The 548-nt window shown below is 48.2% G+C and overlaps 1 protein-coding gene across 1 annotated transcript in view; it reads left to right on the top strand.

Annotated features, from left to right (window-relative positions):
• The window catches only part of CCNB3 (cyclin B3), a 53,690-nt gene that overhangs the window by 48,117 nt on the left and 5,025 nt on the right, over nt 1–548 (top strand). Inside the window, 1 exon segment of the mRNA XM_077753049.1 lies at nt 263–412. Within this exon segment, the coding sequence (XP_077609175.1) occupies nt 263–412 (150 nt within the window).

Below are 548 nucleotides of genomic sequence, written 5' to 3'. Positions count from 1 at the left end.
CACAAATGACAAATTGACTAAAAACCCTAAAGGTAGCAAATCCCATTGCCAATTTCAGATTCCCACCCCCGCTAAAGATTCTGTACTTTGGGGGCTAGGGTCCTTCGTGTGAGTCATGTTAGCAGGAAAGGTAACTTGTTCAGGCAGAGAGCCATTTAGGCCTGAGGTTGGGTAAATGGAGAGAATGGGTACAGCAGGGGGTCTTTTGCTTGGTGCTGGTTTTCTGAAGTGGTTGCTGAGCCAGTGTTCTTGCTACCTTTAGTGCCTGCATGCCAGCATGAAGACGCTGACATTGTCCCGCTTCATCTGTGAGATGACTCTGCAGGAATATGACTATATCCAGGAGAGGGCTTCCAAGCTAGCCGCTGGCTCCTTCTTGCTGGCCCTCTACATGAAGAAGCTTGGACATTGGGTAAACAAACACTTGCTGGGGCAAGGGGTTGATATTTAAAAGCACAGAGGCAGCAACCTAAGTGTCCCTCGATGGATGAATGAATAAAGAGGATGTGGTGTACACACACACACACACACACACACACACACACACA

Source organism: Crocuta crocuta, unplaced genomic scaffold (assembly GCF_008692635.1).
Source record: "Crocuta crocuta isolate KB4526 unplaced genomic scaffold, BGI_CrCroc_1.0 scaffold601, whole genome shotgun sequence".
NCBI classification, from domain to species: Eukaryota; Metazoa; Chordata; class Mammalia; order Carnivora; family Hyaenidae; genus Crocuta; species Crocuta crocuta.
Note: the sequence above shows the minus strand (reverse complement) of the source record. Positions and strands in the feature narration are given on the sequence as shown.